Source organism: Ascaphus truei, chromosome 1, assembly GCF_040206685.1.
Source record: "Ascaphus truei isolate aAscTru1 chromosome 1, aAscTru1.hap1, whole genome shotgun sequence".
NCBI classification, from domain to species: Eukaryota; Metazoa; Chordata; class Amphibia; order Anura; family Ascaphidae; genus Ascaphus; species Ascaphus truei.
The window spans coordinates 120,725,318-120,746,364 of NC_134483.1; the positions used below are offsets into that span (position 1 = coordinate 120,725,318).

The following is a 21,047-nucleotide window of genomic DNA, read 5'->3' on the forward strand; positions in this document are numbered from 1 at the left end:
TTTATTGTACTACGACTCAGTAATATCCACAAAATGTAAATCATACCATGTCATTATTGCAATTATTCCTTGGGTTTTATTTCCCAAACTACGAGTATTTCAGAGAATGTACTGGTAAAGTACATTTAAATCCACGCTTGTCCAGTGCTGAGGTGGATTATATGTAATGGACCATACAGTATGATATTTTGCAGTTCAAAAACATATTTTCTGCAGTTATGTACACTGGCGACACACTTTATTCGAGCTTGGCTAGTCCCACGAATTCGGGTATACCCGGGTGTATTGAGGTTTGTGACTGTTTTCTGCCCGAATGCATTGAGTTATTTTCCAAGCAGGGATTGAAGCATTTTATTCCCGCTGGCTGCAATACTGCACAGTATATATATATATATATATATATATATATATATATATATACTGCATTATAATTCATGAATTTATGCCATCTGGTAGACACGCGAAGCATTGCAGCCTATTAAATCCTAATCATTATCATTTAACAGATCAGTCGCCCATCAGCCAGGCATGAACCCAGGCTGGGAAGGCAAATGCAACGGGGCTTGTCAGAGGTGAGGAGCGGCGCATTCCAGGTATCTGCCAGGTACATACCGGGTATTTGCTCGAATAAAGTGTGTCGGTGCAGTATTACCAGTGCCTCTCTGAAATCTTGTTCCCATTACTTTAAATTAGGAACCAATCATTAATATTCAAGTAAGCACATTCATAGTCTTCTAATTAATCTATTGTATGTGTATGTATCAAAGTAGCAATACCCCTTGCATATTTTGTATTTATTTTATAACTTTGGTAACCCATGTTCCTAAGATATTTACCTTTTTATGTGGCAGTGTTTTTGTTTCCCTTAGGAAAATCTATATGGCCACCATCCAAGTTAATTAACTGTTTCCTTTGCTAAAGTGTTGGATGAGGTGTCATTTAAAAAAATACTATTAAATTCTGGATATACAGTATATGGATATAACACTCTTCTATTTATCAGAAAGCTCTATTAATATGTTGAAAAATTCCCTTGGCTTCTAACGTGTGTTTCCATGGAAAACACACCAGCTGTTTTAGACCTCATTAAATACATAATTGCAAGTCTGAGAGGAAAAACATAAGCCACATAAACATAGCTCATTGTGGGTTGTTAGTGTGCATGTAACAGGGTGAATCCCCTGTCAGGTAATAAGACCTATTGACAGAGCCTGAGAAGGTACAGAGAAGGTTAAAGCAAGCGGGCTGCCTTAACTGCCTGCTCACCCGAATCATTAAAGGCCTTTAAAAAGCCTGCAGCATTGACTTCAGGGAGATCTCTAATCAAGGAAAATGACCTGAACTGCTGAAGAGATCACGCAGGAACTATTTCTCTCTGACCCAGGAAATTACTGGACCGCGGTGGAGAGAAGCCTGCACCGGGACTCTTCTCCCCACCTCTTAGTCAGACTGGAGGAAGCCAAGGCCCGAAGCAAGCCAGGGCCCGAAGCTAACTAACCTCCATCTGTGAACTGTTTATCTGACTCTTGTTGGTAAGGGGCCTAGCCCCCCAATCCATAGATAGGGTTGTGTGGTCTAGTCTGTGCTCACTAGGGTAGTTGGCTCTGTTTTTTGTTTTCCTCTAACCCTGTTTTGCTCATCAATAAGCTGTGTTTTTGTTGTTTAAACCCATCGGCTAATAAAAGCCTATTTTCTCTTTGAATGCGTTTCCTGTTCTATAAGCCTCTGCACACATATCCTACAGTCCATTATTGACAATTTGGGAATTAGTAATGTCACATTAATAATAATAATAATAATTGTTTGTTCTTGTATAGCGCTGCTAGTTTTTACGTAGCGCTTTACAGAGACATTTTGCAGACACAGTCCCAGCCTCGTGGAGTTTACAATCTATGTTTTTGGTGCCTGTGGCACACGGAGATAAAGTGACTTGCCCAAGGTCAAACTCAGTGCCAGTCAGTGTCTTTACTCACCGAGTCGCTCCTTCTCCCGTTACAGTGTTAGAGCAGACTAATTGGGATAGTAATCACCAGGAAGAACCCAGAGAATAAATAAATAAAGGTTTAATTAGCCGGGGCAAACAGGGAACAAAACAAGACAAACACTGTGACAAATTGCCAAAACAAGGGACTTCTAGCTCGCTAGGTCCAGTACGCTGCCGGAGCTAGCTTAACCTGGATGCCGCCTCAATAAGTTAGTTACTGGATATCCCTGTAAACTCGGGATGACCACCCCATGTCACACAGTTTTCACTAACGTTGGTCTCTTGACACCAAGTCCAATCAAGAACAACCATTACTTCACTGAGCCAATCAAGAGCGATGGGGAAGTAGGGAATAGACCAATCAGGGACGTTGAAGGGGCCAGTGTCTTAAGATGGCCCTAAGGGATGGGTCTGCATCATGTGAAATTGGAACTAACCAATGAAAACTGGGCCGACAGAGCAAGGACCTGGTCCCAGAATTCAGCTCCATACATCCTGCAGGGTTAGACGCCTCACTGCCGGTGAGAGAACAATGCTCCAGCCTTGGAGTGTGTACTCTCCCAGCAGGTGGGAGCATCTCTTCCCAGTCTCTCATTGTCCCTTAAAACCATACCTGGCCCCACACAGAGGTTAGCCCTCTTACTCACTGTATGCTGGTCACTAGGCCAATGTTACTGGCCCAAGGATTCAATGAGCCACACTGCATAGTCAGAGATAAATAACCCGGGTTACCTATAACGAGGGCCGGAAATCATATTACAGCCATATGATGGTATATTAACTCCTTGGTTGGACTGCCATCTTGACTAGTAGCAGCAACCAGGTTTAACCTTCATTTGCGTATGCCATGCTGCCCCTACCATCACAAGAAAATCTACTTATTGTAGGTGCTTCGATTATTGTTTGAGGCTTTTTTCTGTATGACATAAGTCTTAAACTGTTGTTTGTAGCCATACTTCGTTTTCATTTAGACTGTAGCATGTTATCAAGAGGGGAAAGTTCTGAACATACAATGCTGCTTCAACAATTTACATATTATATCAAGTCCACTATAGTCAAATCATGTGGCTGACATACATAGAACAATGTTTAATCACATCCTGAAAGTGACATTGTCATAAAGCTACAGCTAAAACGCTCGTACATAACCTTATAATCATATGCTTTTATTATTGTAACTGTCATGGTGGACCAGAACTTATCAATACTTTTTATATTTTTGGGATTCTCGATTGAACACAACAAGGAGGCAAAATAAATTGACAATTATTTCCTTGATAGACAAACACACGACAGCCTCAGAATACACTTAATACAACACTTACTGGGATGGGGAAACAAAACAAATTGTCCTTTGCAAGAAAGCGCAAGAAATGTAGTCTCTGATTTAAAGTCCGTTTGGCTAGATCGCAAGTTGCCGATCTAATATCTCCGACAAATGAATAAAGTTCGTAATAGTTCGTAAGAATTCGTTCGGAAGTCACCAGGACTAACGAATTCCTGAGTTTGGGGTAAATCCTTGGTTGCGATGTTATTAACCCCTTGTGTCCTGGAACTGCTACCGCTGTACTCAAACAGAATCTTGTGCAAAGTTTGGTTACGTCATGAATCACACAAGGGATAGCTCGGCGGCCAGTTTTATAGGGTTCACAGACCTATCTCTAACATGCCTGCCCAATCCCCTCCGTGGGAACATTTAACCCACCAATCTCCGATTTGCCAGTAGTTTGCAAAACGGGCAAAAAAGGCTTTCTTGTTTGCAACATGCATGTGTCAGCTTGACACCCATGCGGTTTAGCATACCTGGGGTACACCCCATATCTGGCAACCCTGAGTCTGGGGTTTGGCCCCAAAATGTGAATGGCTCATGCGGAGTTCCAGGATCTGGCACTCAGCAACATCCCGGCCATTTTCACACTTTGGATCTGAGGCTTTTCATCCCTGTACTTCACTAGACTCAGAGGCTCCCACTTAGCGGGGTCTCTTTGAAGTGCAGGAAGGAAAATACCCTCAGCTCATTCACCCCTGGCATATTTACATGCCAAAGGATTTTTCCCAGGCTCACAGAAAAAACTGTTCCTGTCTGTACATTTTAAAACTTACAGTATTACTGTTGCGGCCACCTTTAATCTAACACTTACCCGGATTTATCCGGGCCTTTTCTTCTTTTCTTCCGGAGTTTCCCGCGCGGCGGCCGCATTCATAATATAAGCGCTAATGGCGCTTATCATTGAAAGCGCCCGCGGCGCGGGAAACCTTAAAAAAAAAAAAAAGACGCGTGCACGCCGCGTTTTAAACTTCCCGCGGTGGCGGCCGCATTAGGATAAAGGCAGCCGCCACTGTATACACTTTATTAAAACATTATGTTCTGGGGGTGTCACAACTGTAATTTTTATGTGCGAGTGGTTTCTTTACTTGGACTTGCACACCAAAAATCAGGGTGCTAGCTGTCTCCATTCACGAGTTAGCCCGCTTAATTGAAAGGCGCTTTGGTGAGATACCAAGTTCACCTAGTTCTCACGTTCTTACGTGAAACGCGCGCGTTGGCCACACTCTCCCACACACGCGGGACCCTACCATTGCGGCTGCAACATTTATGTCTACTCAAGTTGCGGAGTCCCGGCGTTTATTTCACTAACAGTTGTGTTACATCCAGATCCTGCATATAGCTTTCTATATTGCAGGCTCCCTGTTGGTTATTAGGGAAACTTTTTCTCATTGCATATTTATTCAAGGCTTATCCTCGAGCACATCAGCGCTGATATACTTATGATCAGTGCTGATGTAGGGGATAATGCAGACATAAGTCAGTGTAAGTGTTCAATTACTCCTTTGGCTCTGTTCGTGCTGGTTTTGAATACTCGATACATACTAACCTTGCTACCACTGCAACAGTATTCACTCCGGTATTTAAACATCCCTGTTGGTCTGTGCACAATAGCTAATCAGTATATCTACACTACGGCATCATCCACATACTGTTAGATCTGCACAAACAGCCTTGTGGGACTGATTAAGTGATTGAATTTAATCACTGTCAATCTCTGAGCCTTAACGACCCACTTATAGTGGGATACCATATTACTGTGACCAATTGACTATCACCCACCTCACAACATAGCAGTGTACTTACAAATTGTTACTGTTCTGCTGGGAACGTCCAGGTGGTGGGATATACTCACCATTAACCCTTCAGCACAGCAGCGTATATACCTTTGACTGCTGTTTCTCCTACTGGATGGGTTACTATATTACTGTGACCAATTGATCATTACCCACCCCACAACATAGCAGTGTTACTGTACTGTTGTGAATGTTTGGGTGGTGGGTTATACTCACCATTAACTCCTTAGCACAGCAGCGTATATACCTTGGGCTGCTGTGCTCTGCTACTGGATGGGTGACGTCTTTCCTCACTCATAGCAAAGCTGCCTACTCCAACAGGCTGCTGCGCTATAGATACAAGTAATTGACACTCACTATCTTATCCTGGGACACGATACAATAGACACCTTTTGATTACAATCATAGGTGACCACTCAGATCCCTTTGCGATTTCCATCAACTGCCTTGATTACCTTTGCTCTGTGCAGTAGTGTATTCCTACCGCAATGGACTAGGAGCTATGTGCTCCCACATGGAGATACTTTCTGGTTAAAGTATTCTGAATACCTACTATTTAGTTGGGTCATCAGGAAGCTATTTCTCTATTCCTGCTTGTTGGTACTTACCCATATACATTACTGGCCAGATAGGCAGTCAATATACAGCAGTGAAGAACATTAACCCTTAATCAACCTAGGCTGTCAATGTACAGAACGAGATTTTGACCCACTGTCATATCTCCCATATGTTTATCAACATAGCCGACAGCAATGTTATTTTGATCATAGTTACATTTATATGCTGTTTATTTATTTTAAATTCCTTTATTTTATTCGTTGATGATAATAAAATGTTTTAATATAATTCATACCCATATTGTGATTGAGTGCTCACTCACTAGGTTCCCTTTTCTTTAAGTTTACACTTTATTAAAACATTATGTTCTGGGGGTGTCACAACTGTAATTTTTATGTGTGAGTGGTTTCTTTACTTGGACTTGCACACCAGAAATCAGGGTGCTAGCTGTCTACATTCACGAGTTAGCCCGCTTAATTGAAAGGCGCTTTGGTGAGATACCAAGTTCACCTAGTTCTCAAGTCAATTGATCGACTTCCCACGGCAATAGACTTTCCTCCTTTCAAGTTACATGAGCTAACAAGGTACGGATACATTCTGTTGGAAAACCACTTAAAATCTAACCGCAAGCCACTTATTCAATTGAACTTGCGGTTACGAGGTCAAGTCTTTGAAAATGGATACCTATGCTTAAAACAGACCTCCCGTATACAGCCACGCTTTCTCAATGAGCTTCAGCGCACACAACGCCATCTTGTGCCTGAAAACCTAATAGCACACTTTGTATGTAATTCTATTATGGCAGGCAGGGAATAGGCTGTAACGTGGGGGTAAGAAAGCTGATACAGGGGCAAATACATCAGTGTCATGCATATACTTTTAACCCCTTCACTCCCAATGTGAGTTGGAGTTAATCCGCCGGTATAATACCTTTATTAAGGGCCTGATTACCCACCTTCCCCCCCCCCCCCCCATCGCCACAGTAATCTCTTATAAAATTGTCTATTGCTTCTCAGTTCTGTCCCTTACAGATTATTCTGGACACTGCAGGTAGAATTCCACCTAATTTCTCACATCTCTTTACTTCCTCCTCCCAGCATGCATCGGTGGCTCTGTCACATCTGAAAGCATGGTCTTCCAATTGCATCTTTCAACCAACAATAATACTGCTAGCCTCCCTGATTTATTCTTAAAAAAATAAAGATTGGAGGTAGCCGTCAAATAAAGAAAGTAATTAGTAATTGAAAAAAGTTACTATGGAGGTGCAAAATATTTTCCAGATGACTATTGTGTCCGAAATCCCACCCTGATATGTTGAAAGATAATTCATTCATTACACTTAATTCTGATGCCATGAGGACACAAAGCAGCTATTGGAGTCACAGAGAGCCGAGAGCACGACCTCTTTTATATGGCACCTGAGAAGTGGTCCATCGCCCTGAGAGGTGGTGGGACGAAAGTAACCATGGAGAGCACCTTTTGCAAGTTGCCATAACATCTAGCTCCTCACTGCAGTACGCAAGCACCGGAGTTCATCACTCCCTATTGCCAGAACAAATTTCCAGCAGCTACACTCACATGGATTGCCTTTAAAACATAGTTGTTTATCTGTGCTTCACTTATTGTCATTCCAAATTTGTGTGTGCATTAGGCGACACAGTGCCAGTCCCCTTGTGTGTATATTATTTTGCTCAACCCCATGTGTATGTGGCAGTCCCCTCATTCCTGGTATCTTCCTGTGATTGTGTGCCAGTTCACTAAGTGTAAACCACCTTGAGAATGTATATAGTGTCCTGTAGGAGCTCAAATGCTATGTCCCTTCATATCCATTAACGTATGCAAAGAGGTAACCATGCAGGGGAAATATAAAGATTAACAGTATAATCCTAATGTACCAATGTCCATTGAGTTGACGCTTGAATCCCTAGACATATAGGTGAGGGTGTCATCCAATAATCTCTCCTTGGGAAATGCCAATAAGTAAAAAGGTACTCACTGTTAATCCCCTGCAGGTCCTCATGCGTGCCACCACATCCAGAGTCCAAGAATGTGAAGAGATATATTGCGTGGTGCACAGCAGTAGCAAGACACAGGTCATGTGGCCATAAAAAGATTCTTTATATTAACTGCATTAAAAAACAACCCTCTTACGCGTTTCATGCTATGGGCACTTTATCACTCCTTGATAAAGTGCCCATAGCACGAAACACGTAGGAGGTTTGTACTCTACCGTTTTTTAATGCAGTTACAATAAAAAATATTTTTATGGCCACATGACCTGTGTCTTGCTGCTGCTGTGCACTACGCAATATATCTCTTCACACCTTGAGAATGTGTTAGTCCACCCAGTGCAAATCTCCCTTCATATTTGCCACTCCACCTAGTCCAAGTCCACTCTTGTATAAGTGCTGGTCCACCCAATCTTTCCCAGATCCAGTCCCTTTCTGTGAATGTGCCTATCTTCCCAATGCCAACCACTGTGTGTGTGTGTGTGTGTGTGTGTGTGTGTGTGTTTGTCAATACCCCAATGTGTCAGTGCCCTGCTGTCAGCATGTTCCTATCTGTGTGTATATATGTTACTGTCAATGACTTTCTCATTGTATCATCCGGTACCCAACGAGAATGAGTGTGATAGTACCTCTCTAAATTTGTAAACATATCTGCTTGAATATTTTTCCTCTTTCAGTGAGAGTAGGATAAAAATGCGCATTGGGGTAAGGTGATGTAACAACATTTACAAAATCATTTAGGGGTGTTACTGAGAATGAGGTAACCTGGAGAAAGATACCATACGCCCCACTAATCTAAGAGCTAAAAAAATAATAAAAATAAAAAAAAGCATCTGGACATACAGTATGGGTGCCGTGTGCGCACGCTGGTCTCTAATTCAATATCACTACTTACATAGCAGCACACTGTCTCTGTATTTGAATCTAAAGGCAATTTAATTTTGTTGCATCATAATCTTTTAGAACAGAGTTTCCCCGTCCACATTATTTCCATATCTGTTTATAGGCATTATCTTTGTATGTCCAGTTAGTGTCCAATTATTTCCGGACCGGACACAATTTTCATAATTTTGGCTCTGTACACCACCACAATGGATTTAAAATGAAACAACCGAGATGCAATAGCAGTGCAGACTTTCAGCTTTAATTCAAGGGGTTGAACAAAAATATCGTATGAAACGTTTAGGAATTGCAACCATTTTCATACACAGTCCCCTTATTTCAGGGGCTCAAATGTAATTGGACAAATTAATGCAATCATAAATAAAATGTTCATTTTTAATACGTCGAGAATCGTTTGCAGGCAATGACTTCTTGAAGTCTGGAACGCATGGACATCACCAAACGCTGGGTTTCCTCCTTTGTGATGTTTTGCCAGGCCTTTACTGCAGCTGTCTTCAGTTGTTGTTTATTTGTGGGTCTTTCTGCCTTAAGTTTTGTCTTCAGCAAGTGAAATGCATGCTCGATCGAGTTGAGATCAGGTGATTGACTCGGCCATTGCAGAATATTCCACTTTTCGCCTTAAAAAACTCCTGGGTTGTTTTCGTAGTATGTTTTGGGTCATTGTCCTTTTGTAAAGTGAAGCGCCGTCCAATCAACTTAGCTTAATTTGGCTGAATCTGAGAAGACAATTTATCCCTATACACTTCAGAATTCATCCAGCTGCTACTGTCTTCTGTCACATCATCAGTAAACACTAATGACCCAGTGCCATCACACTGCCTCCACCGTGTTTTACAGATGATGTGGTATGCTTCGGATCATGAGCCGTTCCAAGCCTTCTCTATACCTTTTTCTTCCCATCATTCTGGAACAGGTTGATCTTAGTTTCATCTGTCCAAAGAATGCTGTTCCAGAACTGCGCTGGCTTTTTTAGATATTGCTTGTCAAAGTCTAATCTAGCCTTTCTATTCTTGAGGCTTACGCACCTTGAGGTGAACCCTATTTATTTGCTCTCGTGAAGTCTTCTCTTTATGGTAGACTTGGATAATGACATGCCTACCTCCTGGAGAGTGTTCTTTACTTGGCTGGATGTTGTGAAGGGGTTTTTCTTTACCATGGAAAGGAAGGATCCTACGATCATCCACCATGTTGTCTTCCGTGGACGTCCAGGCCTTTTTGTGTTGCAGAGCTCACCAGTACGTTCATTTTTTTTTTTTTTTCTCAGAATGTACCAAACTGTTGTTTTGGCCACTCCTAATGTTCCTGCTATCTCTCTGATGGGTGCCTAAGGATGCCCTGTTTCACTTGCGTTGAGAGCTCCTTTGACAGCATGCTGTGGGTTCACAGCAACAGATTCCAAATGCAAATGCCACACCTGGAATCAACTCCAGACCTTTTACCTGCTTAATTGATGATTAAATAACGAAGGAATAGCCCACACCTGTCCATGAAACAGCTTTTGAGTCAATTGTTCAATTACTTTTGGTCCCTTCAAAAAGAGGGGGTTACATATTAAAGAGATGTAATTCCTAAACCCTTTCTCCAATTTGGATGTGAATACCCTCAAATTAAAGGTAAAAGAACATAGTTCAATGATAGTGCTCTAATGACCTTAGATGTTAAACATATAATCATTGAGTAATTTCTTGATTGAAGAAGGATAGTAGGCTGGGTTAATGGTGTATAGGTGAGTAAATAAGGTATATAGGTGGGCGTATAGCTAAGACCTATGTATAATGTCCTGGTGAGTGTTGGTGAATGGAGATATATAAGCCCCACCCCCTCACTCCCAATAAGGACTAGGTCTGAAAAAACGCCTATGAACACCAATAATATACCTCAAAGTACAGTGATAAAGTACAGTGACTCACGTGAACCATGTCCGTAATGCCTTCCGAAATGCGTGCTTCTACGGGGTTGAGTAGAAGATCAGGTAGCCACGGATGCAGAGATGCAGAGCACAGCAGAGAAACAGGACTCCATGGGACAGCAGCGGTATGGTAAAAAAGATACTTTATTCACACATCATGGTGCAGACAGGGATGGGTGCAAGAAACCTCCGTCTCTTACGCGTTTCACGCCTCTGACGAAGCGCCGCACGGAGGTTTCTTGCACCCATCCCTGTCTGCACCATGATGTGTGAATAAAGTATCTTTTATACCATACCGCTGCTGTCCCATGGAGTCCTGTTTCTCTGCTGTGCTCTGCATCTCTGCATCCGTGGCTACCTGATCTTCTACCCTCAAATTAAAGCTGATAGACTGCACTTTAAGCCCATATTCATTATTTAACTGTAACTTGAATTTATTTTGGTACACAGCCGAAATAACAAAAATTTGTATCAGTGTCCAATTATTTCCGGAAATAATTGCATATCCCTTCTATGTATCCAATATTCTATATTGTTAAGTGTGAACTAGAATTTGAGAGATCTTTATAAACTATGAAAAAGTTATATTAATAAATGGAAGAGAAGAAATTAGACAGATGTATCTAACAGTATTCAATTTGTACACTTCTCTTAAAGGGCTTCCAGTTAAACAAAAATATTAAAAAGTAATGATAATTCTCAAAGGATTACTTACACATTGAAGAAATCATATTTGCTGTTGCTCTTTGATGCTCTGGGAACCATACGGCTGCAAGTTTCGCAGGAACAAACAGAACGAGTGGCTGTGCTACAGCACAAAAACACTGCCCCAAAAATAGGTAGATAATGCCATTAGCTCTACTAGTGATAAATGTGATAACACTGAAAGAGCGTATAATACTTCCAATCATGTTCAGCCACGAACTAAGAATGATCTGCAATGTGAGCAATTAGATAATTAGCGAAGCATTGAAGTACATAACATTTTTACAAGCACATGTAATGTTAAGGGTCCGATTCAACATTGTCTGAAGTGGGTGCGCTTGGCCAAAAATTGCCATTCAAGTCCATGGACGTTTTTTCAGCCAATCGTCATCCACCTAAGATAATTCTGAATCAGCCTCACAGGGTGTGCAATAGCAGCCTTCTATCTGCTAATGGCAGACTAATTCTGATCACTTTTAGGCTAAGCAGATCTGTCACTTTCCAAGTGGTATGCCTGGCCCGTGACGCTGCTCAGGCAGCCACAACACATACAGTATAGTATTAGGCATAGCAGCACAGGCAAAAAAAATACCAAAGTGGTCTATAAGTTAGCGCCACAGGAAGCCTTGCTCACACGCGAATGTAATATGGCCTTGCTGTGATTTTTTTCTTTCAATTTTTCCAGTAACTGAGCATATCCTTGAGCAACTTTGCAGACCGCACGCTTCAATTTTGGCAAATTGGTGTGTGCAAGAGGAAGATCATTTAAAGTCTATCAGGGCACATGGGATTTTTGGTAGTAAATAAATTAAATTATTACTTAATAATGTAAATTAATTCATTGAAAACCACATTCAGTTCAATATTTAAAATAAAAAAAAGTGAGATCAAAAAGCTATTTGAAGACTAAATTGTAAACTGTTCTGACACAGCAGGTAAGTCACTTGAAAAAATATTTGATCCCATTAAACTGTTTTTTATGGCAAGCCATAACTATTTAAAATAAATAAATCACAGTTCTGTTTTCCTGTAGAAGATCATTTTTGTAAAATAAATATTAAGAATGTTTCAATGGAGAGGCAGGCATGTCAGTCAAGTGTTTCTTCCACCATTGCCTATTCCAGTGCAAAATTCTGCTTAACGAGCAGTGACGTCACTCATAAAGGAGTAATAAGAAATTGTTATACTAGTCTGATTTATGTTTAAAAATATACATGTAACGGGTTTCCCCCCCCCCCTCCCCTCAATCGCAGATAGGGTCTCCTAGGGAAATACTACTCTGGTTACACATGGCTATATTGTGGTGCACCTGCTGGCTTACAGGACTCCTGAGTCTCCCGCTTGATGGTATTATGGGGAAGGTCAGGATAGGCTTCTGGGGACATACCCAGTACGTACTCACGGTGACAGCGCCTCCATCTATTGCAGGCCCCAGGATATGGGGTGGAATCCCTGGAATAGAACGTCCCACTCAGGGTTGAGAGATTCCAGTCTCACAATCGCTGCTTTATAAATCAGGAACACCTTATTGCACCAACAGCATACACTGGAGCAGCATACACAGCAGTACAGTAACACAGGAGTTCTCCTGCAGGATGGACCTGGCCATACACTCCCAGTCCGGGCCCTGGAAGCAGGCCTAGCTCCTCCACTACCCCCTATCAGAGTAGTGGGAACAGTCTACCCGCCTCTCCCCTAAGGGAGGGCCACAGATTGGCAGAGCCCTGCACAACTGGGTTTGGTGACTGAGCTCCTCTCAGGGTAGGAGCAACTGAACTAAATACAGGAAATGCAGATCATTAAGACAGGTCCAACAAGAGCCCGCCCCTGTCCCTTATTGGACACAGGCCTGACTGCACTGCTTTCTCTGCCTCGCTGATCTGCAGTGAGTGGGGAAAACCCATGATTACTCCTGGCAAACTTACCCTTACTAAGTATTACTGCCAGGAGGAGAAAGAACTATATCCCCAAAACTACCCAGGGCTACATACACATTTAACGGATTAAATATTTTTAATGCTATTGTTTATTTCGGTTCTATCTTAACTACCACTTGTAAATCTAACTACAGTTCTTTGGTTTATTATTCACTACTGTTCAAAGTGCACTTTAAACACAAGGCCGATGGATTTTTTTTTCCTTGGATATATTATTTAATTTTTATTGATTAAACTTCAAGAATACAAGCGACAGAGAAGCCAATGCTACGTCCAACATGACAAAAATACACAGTAAAATACTTATATACTCTCTTAAAAAAGGGTCATTTAGTTTAACCCTTTGGCCAAAGCGTTTTAAGCTTGCGAGCCACGACAAGGCAGACACAGTTCACAAGTCCTAACACTACCAGATAAAATACTAATATACCTCTATTAAATTCTCATTTAAATCTATTAGGAGGGAGAAAGACCACATTGGACCTATAATCCAGTAGAATGAAAGGACCTACTAACTTGGGAAGTGGGGAGGGGCGGGCTTAAAACCTGGGAAGGAGGTTGTGTTTTGTTAAACTTTAAGTAGCAATTATTTATTTGGCTTTTGACCATGAAATGGAAATTACAAGTGGACCTTAGCAATATTTTTAACTTAATATGATAAAATTTACAATACTGATCCCTGGTTACCCGTTGTTTAAACAAAAAAAAACAGAACATACTGCAAGTAATGCAAAAGCAGCACTTTATTATGTGGCTATATTTTGGATTAAAGATCCAGATTAGCAAAAAAACACAAAAACAGTTTACAACATGCTGTTACCAAAGTGAACACTGGTAGCCAGTGGTTCAAGTGGAGGACAAAAAGTAGTGGCATGTGCTTGACGCCATGTAAATAAACAGAATTTGTAAAACATTTGGGGAAAAGAGAACACGCAGGAGAGGAGGACAATTCTATGGGAGGAAACATGTACAAGACAATAGACAAATGTCTCACAATTTCTCTGGTTTTGGAAGCTGTTTTTTTAGAAGAATAGCCAGAACAGGGAGTTAACTTAATGGACTACATGGAGTTGGTTTACACCACTGATAAAACATTTGGGTGCTCGGTATGGTGCGAGTATGAAGAGCAGTTCAGGCAGAAAATGCCAAGGAATAAGATTTTACATTTTGGCACGAAAGCGAGGTCCTTTTACAAAACAGCTGGGACCAGGGAGTCAACCACAAGCAAGGTTTAGGAAAGGGGACTGCTGGGACTATAATAAAAAAAACAGTGTTCCCAGCAGGTGGGAGAGAGAAATTAAGGGTCCGTTACATATGCACACATTGTGGGGGACGTCTCCCTGCAAAAAATTGTTAAAGAATTAAAAATGGGGCACATGATGATTGAACTCATGCAGGATCCCGGAGTACCTTGGGCACAAGATAAAATCGCAGGTCCCATAGAAACATTGTCACTTTTGGATATAGAAATCAACACTGGCTTATAAGTGATTGAAGCAAGGCCAAAACGCTCAAACAGATGCTGTCGTTTCTTAGTCTGCTTAACTTGAGTTATATCCATGAGAAGAATCTTTAGCAGAAGATTAGAGGGGGCTACAGCTGGCATAAAAAGACTGTAGCACCGCATTCGAATTACAAAAGAGCTGAGGGTAGACCGAATAATGATATTGGAAAATTTCCTTACACATTTCAATGGCAATTGGCTGTGGTTTGAGAACAGCCAAACAAATCAGGAACTGCACTTGTTTATGGACGCAGCAGCGATACACGGATTTGGGGTCTATTTCAGAGAGGAGCGGTAAGCAGGAGCATAGCCTCAAGATTGGGTACAGTCCGTTTTAACCAAAAGCATAGCCTTCCTGCAGTTGTTCCCCATTGTTGTGTCTGGAATGATGGGCACAAGTATAATATTTTGGGCAGACAACCTAGTAAGTGCAGTAAAGAGTCCACAGGCAACCACACTTTCAGGGATACGATTATTGTGAAGCCTGCTGTGCATAGGTAAGACTATATATTTCAAGGCCAGATATGTCCAAGGTAAATCGAACAAAATCGCAGATGCTTTATCCCCATTCCAATAGGTCAGTTTTCTGGCAGGCAACACCAGGGGTGCAAGCGAAAGGTTTTACTTGCCCACGTTACCTTTGGCTAATAGGGTGCATGGATTAATGGAAATAATCCAGACGTTGATAGCATCTCACACTTGGAGAACAGTGCCAAGTTTTCAAAAGCGCCCAAAACTCAGAAGTTGGTGAAGTAAAACTGCCTCTCTCAATCTTTGGTGATACCCGATATTCACTGGGGCAATTGAGTATTCCTCTCCTACATAGCATAAAAGACCATATTTACTAAGTGACATTATTCCATAAGACACTTTCCAGCAAAAACAAGGGTTAAGGCAAAAAGCAGTGAGCAGCTCCTTAAATTTACGCTTGTACAGTAGGAAGCAGGAATAATGTACACCAGGGCAGGTGCAATGCTAGCTGGCATAGCGATCATCCTAAAGCTACAGAATAAAAGAGACACCTCCAATTACTTTAATTTAAGACAAGTCCTCATAGGCTTGGAAATAGAGGACGTGAAGCAGGCAGATAAGAGAGAACTGGTAACACTGGGTAGGCTACAGATCATAATGGAGGTCGAAAGATTATTTAGGGAGCAACAGAAATCCCACTATTTAGTGCAGCTTTTGCAATGGCTTTCTTTGAGTCTTGTAGAATTAGAGAACTTGTGGCTATGCAAAGCCAAATAAATACAGCATTCAGGGTTGCTTAATAAGAATGTAATTACAGTATCAGTGGAAAAACCATTGGATGCAAAATACACAAATTTAAAAATGGACCAGGTAGGAGATGGTGTATGAAGGAGAAGGAAGAAAACCTAATAATCAAAAGGTATGCCCTCTTAGGTTAATTAAAAATTGCAAAGCATAGGCTGAATTGGAGGGGGGCTGGTCCACAGGGACCTAAGCCTCCTCACAAGATAGCAATTCCAAAGTGTTTTTACGCACTGCCTACAAGCTAGCAATATGGAGCCTAACATTTTTGGAACCAACTCATTTTAACAGCAGCACAACAGATAAAAAGGTCAGGAAGATTGAAATCAAATTCCTACAAAATATACAAGGGTCAAGACAGACCGTCTCTGCAGTAAGAAAAACCCTTAAGACACGTTTGTCCCATAGGCCATTCATTTATGCATTGGGCTTGCAACAGGAAGAAAGAAAAGGATGAACATACAATGGCTGGGGCAGAGAAGTATGTGCTTGGATGCCTTCTTACCTATGCTAGCGAAAGCTCTGACAAGCTACAAAAAGAAACCAGACGTAGTGTTAATACACCTGAGCTGGAAAGACCTAGAGACAAGTAAACGAATGGAATCAATGTTTCAAATTCAAGCGCACTGCGCCAGACTAAAAGTTTTATGAAAATAATCATTTGGTCTGCGATCATGTCATGGAGGGGAGCTAGCATTTGGTTGTAGATTGAGATATCCAGAAAACGACTAAACAGAGCCACCAGTAAGTACATCCTGTCTTGCGGCAGCAACGTTCTGAAGCACTCTGAAATAAATGCACTAAGAGGCAACTGGCATAGATTGTACGGGGTACACCTCTGACAAGGGCCTTGACATTTTTATATTTAATATTCAAAAGAGTTTATTTACTTTGTTAGAAGATAGGTTTAATTCAAAGAAGGCGGCGCCAACTGTACAGTCGGCCTGGTGATTAGTGCCAAGAAGAGAGCAGTAGGCTGTAGGTGCAAGCTTCACGGTCGGACCCAAGCAGCTACTGGGGACTTTTTTTAGTTAAGCTGGTGAGGATCTCTACTCCTCCCCTTAGTTTTTCTGAACTTATGGCTGTTCTGAGCTCGTGTTAATGGCTGGAAGGGAGTTTTGTTTGTGATTTTTTTTTGTGATTGTTCAATAAATCAGTGACCTTTTTAACTTCCCCTTAAACCTGTGTGTGTCTCATTTATTTAAAGGAGGGTGGAACAAATGATCAGCACCTTAGGTCTTCATGTGTTAAAACAATGAGACAGACAGCTGCAAAGATGAATATTTATTGCATGTGTGCCTTCTATCTCCCTTGAGTATCATTACATAGCTTTCTGGTATTTCTGCAATTTCTGATGAACAGATCAAATAATGTTATGTGTTCAAAGAAACCAAACTTACAGCAGATTTTAATCCAATTGTGTCCAGCATCCATGTTGCTCCCAATCCAAATGGTATAGAAATAATGAGGTACACAAGGGAGAGCCAGTTGACTGTATCCAGAGAACACTGAAAGAAGCTTGCTGTTAAATCGGCCACTGGAGCAAAGCTGATCCATAACTGCAATGTGAAACACAGAGAAATATTCATTATGTGGCACAGAAGAGCATTATATTGTAATGCTATATTAGATCAAAATAGTTTGCCTAGAACTAATCTTAAATCAAACCATTGAGAACTTGAGAACATTTTAAAATACGCTTTTGACTTTTGTTTTTATTAAATGAAACAAATTTTTTTAAAAATCCAGGATGGGATAAAACATTTTTTATATATGATGTTATCAGATGTTTTTAAAGTACTGTATAATCTCGGGCCAACTCCGCTAGCTAAGCTATCTCTAACATGGAAGTCGGAGTGGCAACCAATCAGAGCGTGGGAATTTCTCCCACCTGCCAATCGAAATGGGGGCTCGTCTGGCTGCTGACGTCAGAGAGGGCGGTATGTCGAGTCGGCTCAAAAAGCCAGGCGACCGGGAAATATGAATCAGCCAATGCGAAATGCGCCTACGAGCAGCATCTTCCCCAGCCAACCCATTGCCACTCGCTGGACAGGCTCCACCAGGTCTTGCAGTCTAAAAGGTGCCCCAACAGGGTGCCCTTTGTTCTCCGGACCTGGCACTTTGCCCTTCCCCGCTCACGGTTTTCTCACTTCTGGACATCCTCTCTCCTTTGAACTCCAATGCCTATGCAGACATCCCGGCACCTATATAGATGCCCGGGGTGACTGTGTAGACGTTAATACATTTACAGTAAAATACATTTCACACTTGGTAATCCAGGCTGGGGATATGCTTAAAGACAGACATCTCATTGGTGAGTCGCTACTATGTGTTTAAGGGGAGATATGGACGGGCCAATATGTATATGTGAACCCGCAGATAGTGCGTCAGACCCTTTTCGAAGATCTTTACACCCGGGCGCGAACGTGTGCCGGGCAGGTATCTATAAGTGCACCAACAATACACACGTGGGCAGCGCTGCCACACATTTGGGGTGGGAACGAGCCAGGACACTAGGGCCGAGCACCCAATTATCGTGGGCACTGTGTGGTTAGGTTACTTTGGGGGTGGAAAGGCCAAGGGCCTGTACAAGGGGATATCGGTGCCAGGATCACCCAATGTATGTTATGTATAGAGCAGTTAGTACTCTGTATTATGTTACTGTGATGTATTGGGCGACCTGCCCATTCTATGGATGAGTGTTATAGACACTAACTATTACCCTTAGTAAATACAGTTGCATATATTTGGTGTGCGTGTTTACTTATGGTGTATTCCCGGGAGGGGCTATCCCACGAACTGTGCGGATCCCTTCTGGGTGGAGGTGCTATTGCATCATCTACACACCCCAGGCTCCCAGTGGCGGCGGTTCAGGCCTCCTGACAGGTAAAAGCACCACACACCTGGTAACATACATATAGATTCCCTCACGTGCATACTCTATCTGCGATTGGGGGGGAATATGTGTCACATAAGAATACATTGTAGCTGCTTAGTTACATAACCTGAAAGCTTGATTGAAACTGAAAGGTGGCCATTTAGCAAACACTGGGAAATTTATAATTCCCTGTGCTGTATTCTTTGTGAAGCGCTGAATACACTTTTGGCGCTATATAAAGAAATACGATACATACAATACAAGTAGCATCTTTGCTGATCAATCACAGGAAAATGAATTCATCATCAGCTTAGGTAATTAGTTTTCAATAAAAGTAATCAAAGGCTGCATATAGTAAAACAAAAGAATATTTTTTTTACGTGCCGCACGAACTGACTAAGGCTGCATCCATAGTGCAGGATACACTCGCGCCGAAACAAACACTAGGACGCCAATGCATATGCACATAGTGCTAGAGCGAGCACATGCGCTACAGGGAGACCGACGCTTCGCAATACAAAGAAGTCTATTTCCCACGCTGCGCCGGGTCACGGAGGAGCGTGGAAGCTAGCGCGTTCTACTATGGACGCAGCCTAATGTTAATCATAACAAAGCACATCAGATCTTTTAACTTGCTTACAGCTATGTATGGGCGGAACAGGTGTGGTTACCAAAGCTCTGCACTGATTGGCTGATCCCTGAGTGATGTCATGTTATTCTATCTGTAAATACTATACTATTGGAAGGGACTCAGTACTACAACTCCCATAAGCACCTGCAGGGAAAAGAGATCACATGACAAGCAGTAGCCTTAGGCTGCGAACCCGCTGCGACCGACGGGGCGCAGGGCCGCGAACCACCAGTCCCTTGCCCAAATGGTCCCAGCCCCCGCTGCCTCCTTCCGGCGGGGCTGACTACGTACTATGACACGTCAGCCGGCCGATGCTGCAAGAATCTAGTGATTTTCGGCGTTGACGCGTCACGTGGTACGCAAGTCAGCCAATGGGGAGGAGGGGAGGGAAGGAGCTAGATGGGAGGCGACCTGGGCGGGGAGCAGGGAAGGAGCTGCGGGTTATTAAAGTGTGTGTATATGTGTGTGGGGGGGTGGACGGCACCACGATCAGAGCTCGCCCCCCTCCCTCCCACTCCCGCCCCCCTCCCTCCCACTCCGGCTCCCGGAGTATCGCGGTCTGTGTCTGTCAGCGCCCCGCCTGTCTGCAGTGCAGGCGCGCTGACTGAGGGAGCGGGGGCCTTAGCCTTATACACAGGACCAACAAGTGGATTTTAGGCACCTGGTATTTTTCCCCCTGTTCTATATTTGTTTGTGTTAATTGTGCTACTGGGAAAGGGACTTCAAATATACAACTATAGAAAGAAAAAAAAAGGAATTAGCCCCAATGCACCTCCATTATGACAAATTATTTAGTACATTTCTATGTTTTTTCTTCTCATAAGTATGGGGTATTTAGTTCAATCATTTGACCGACAAAAACATTTCAAGCCTGCAACTATGTTAAGGTAGACCCTACCAGCTGGTCCTTACACTGTCAATGTGTCTACCTACTACTGCCTTCTGTATTTCTTCCACTGCATAGCATTATGCATAGCATTAACAAAACAATAATATAGCCAATAGCATGGGGAGGGTGACATTTATGCGGTGCCTAGGACCAGGTCCCCGCTGGCTACTGCAGCGCCCGCTGTGGCGGACGCTGCAGGGACAAGATCCGCCCCACAAAGGGGCTGGGCCCGCTGCGAGGGGGGGCCGCCGCGCTGTGTCGACAGAAACTCCTGCTCTCAAGAAAATTGAGAGCATGAGTCACGACGGAGCGCTAGGCCACACCCCCCCGGCGGTTCAGCCAATGAGGGTGAACCTGCCGGGTGACGTCACGGCCGCGCCCCCGTCACTCCCCACCGTCTTTCTCCCTGCGCGTGCAGCGCAGGCAGCAGGCCGCAGCCCCAGAGGTTCAAATTTAGGAGCGCCATCTCTGAGCTACAGTGCAGTTAAAAATTTTTATTAGGGAACGTCTGTTTTTTAACCATAGTGAAAAAAGTTAGAAATTAAGTGCAAGAAAAATATATATATAATTCCCACACTTATTGCTACAGCCAAGGTCATTACCACCTGGGGGAAGAAAACTATTTCACGTGTCTACTTGGACCGGTTGATGAAATAGAAGTGGGATGGATGAGCTGACACTGAGAAGGGGCCACAGACCTCTAAAACAATTTACCATTGGACATACAGTACACAATCTTAGCAAG

At 42.6% G+C, this 21,047-nt stretch overlaps 1 protein-coding gene across 1 annotated transcript in view; it reads right to left on the reverse strand.

Moving 5' to 3' along the window:
- SLC49A3 (solute carrier family 49 member 3) overlaps window positions 1–21,047 on the reverse strand; it is a 58,990-nt gene that overhangs the window by 29,876 nt on the left and 8,067 nt on the right. Inside the window, exons 2-3 of the mRNA XM_075594290.1 lie at window positions 17,305–17,463; window positions 11,202–11,421 (exon numbers count right to left, since the gene is read on the reverse strand). Coding sequence (XP_075450405.1) covers window positions 11,202–11,421; window positions 17,305–17,463 — 379 coding nt within the window. The remainder of the gene's footprint in view (window positions 1–11,201; window positions 11,422–17,304; window positions 17,464–21,047) is intronic.